The following is a 1,383-nucleotide window of genomic DNA, read 5'->3' on the forward strand; positions in this document are numbered from 1 at the left end:
CCCCCCCTTAAAAAAAAAAGAAAAAATATTTTCTTCTATCCTACCGCCTTTATCAATTCGTCTTGGCAATTGGTTTAAGTGCTAATACTAAGCTTAACAATGTTTTCACTATAGTATGTGACTTCGTGCAAACTTTTGGAACTACTGAACGGGGCAAAGTGTGCCGGAGGGTTTAAATGATTTAACAATTAATTACTAATTAGTTGTTGTAACGACTTCCAGTTGGGTTCATTGTAATTCTTGGAAGTGTAATTTACAGATACACGTTATAAATATAGGAAAAAATCGAAAGAAAATAATTCAAAGAAGGTAAAAAACAACCAAGAAAGAACTTTCGGGGCAAACACAATTTCCCCTGGGGTTTTTTTTTGCGCTAAGTTTACTTACTTTAACATGGAAAAAGGATGCACATTTTATTGGAGCTACTAAACACAAAATCACCAGTTGATAGAAATGAGCAGAACCAAAAATCAAAACGAACAAACAAACGAAACAAAACAAAAACAACCAAAAAGCAAATCAAAATAATAATTGATATGGTTTTGGTGCACTACTGTACACTCAAAGCTATATGAATATCTACTCAAATTGCATTATATAAAAGTTTTTCAAAACGGACGGGTGAAGTCATAGAATTACACAGTAGAACATGGTTATAGCGGGACTTTTAGTTCCAGAAGAAAAATCCCGCTGAAGGTAAGTTCCCCCTATAGGAATGCACAAGAGAATAACCGAAAAATCACACACTACACGCTCTCTCTCTCTTTCTCCGTACCACCTCTCTCTGTCGCCTGCTACACCTCACTAATCACTGGACTGGCCAGTCACAATGCCGAACCACTAACTGCCTGGTTGGAGCCCACCTACAATCCCCCACCCCCAACCCTTTTCCCCTGCAAGAGCTCGCTCGATCTCTCCCGCTGTATCCAAGTTCGGGCCTTTTCTTACCCTGTTAAACCCAAGCACAGTTAATTGAGTTTACATAGACAAAATAAAGGGGTTACGGTAAATTCCCGCTCTAGGGATGGTCCCGTTGCAGCGGGTGCCGCTATAGTCATGTTCTACTGTATCGGCTAAAAGCAATTGGATATTCTCAAAAGAACTGTTAAGGAGCAACGCCATTATTCCCAGAGACCCATCCGACGATAAAGATGATCCCTGCTGCCAGGCTAAACAGTTCTCCAACAATGCCGAGAGCAAACGAATAGCCAAGGTCGGTATCTGTCGAAAAGGCGTCATTAATATCCGCTGCCCAGATGATGACGGCGATGAGGAAGAACAAAACTGGGGAAGATAAGATAAAATATGATAAGATAAGATAAGATAGGATAAGATAAAGTTAGAACTCCGAACCAGTTTCCTTCCAACCCCCCCCTCTCTCTC

The 1,383-nt window shown here is 40.4% G+C and overlaps 1 protein-coding gene across 1 annotated transcript in view; it reads right to left on the bottom strand.

Moving 5' to 3' along the window:
• Positions 1–335: 335 nt before the first annotated feature.
• Positions 336–1,383, bottom strand: part of LOC101847320 — a 1,979-nt gene continuing 931 nt past the window's right edge. The window contains exon 2 of the mRNA XM_005094448.3: positions 336–1,284. Coding sequence (XP_005094505.1) covers positions 1,106–1,284 — 179 coding nt within the window. The 3' untranslated portion in view covers positions 336–1,105. The remainder of the gene's footprint in view (positions 1,285–1,383) is intronic.

The sequence above is a fragment of the Aplysia californica genome, unplaced genomic scaffold, assembly GCF_000002075.1.
Source record: "Aplysia californica isolate F4 #8 unplaced genomic scaffold, AplCal3.0 scaffold00082, whole genome shotgun sequence".
In the NCBI taxonomy this organism is placed as follows: Eukaryota; Metazoa; Mollusca; class Gastropoda; order Aplysiida; family Aplysiidae; genus Aplysia; species Aplysia californica.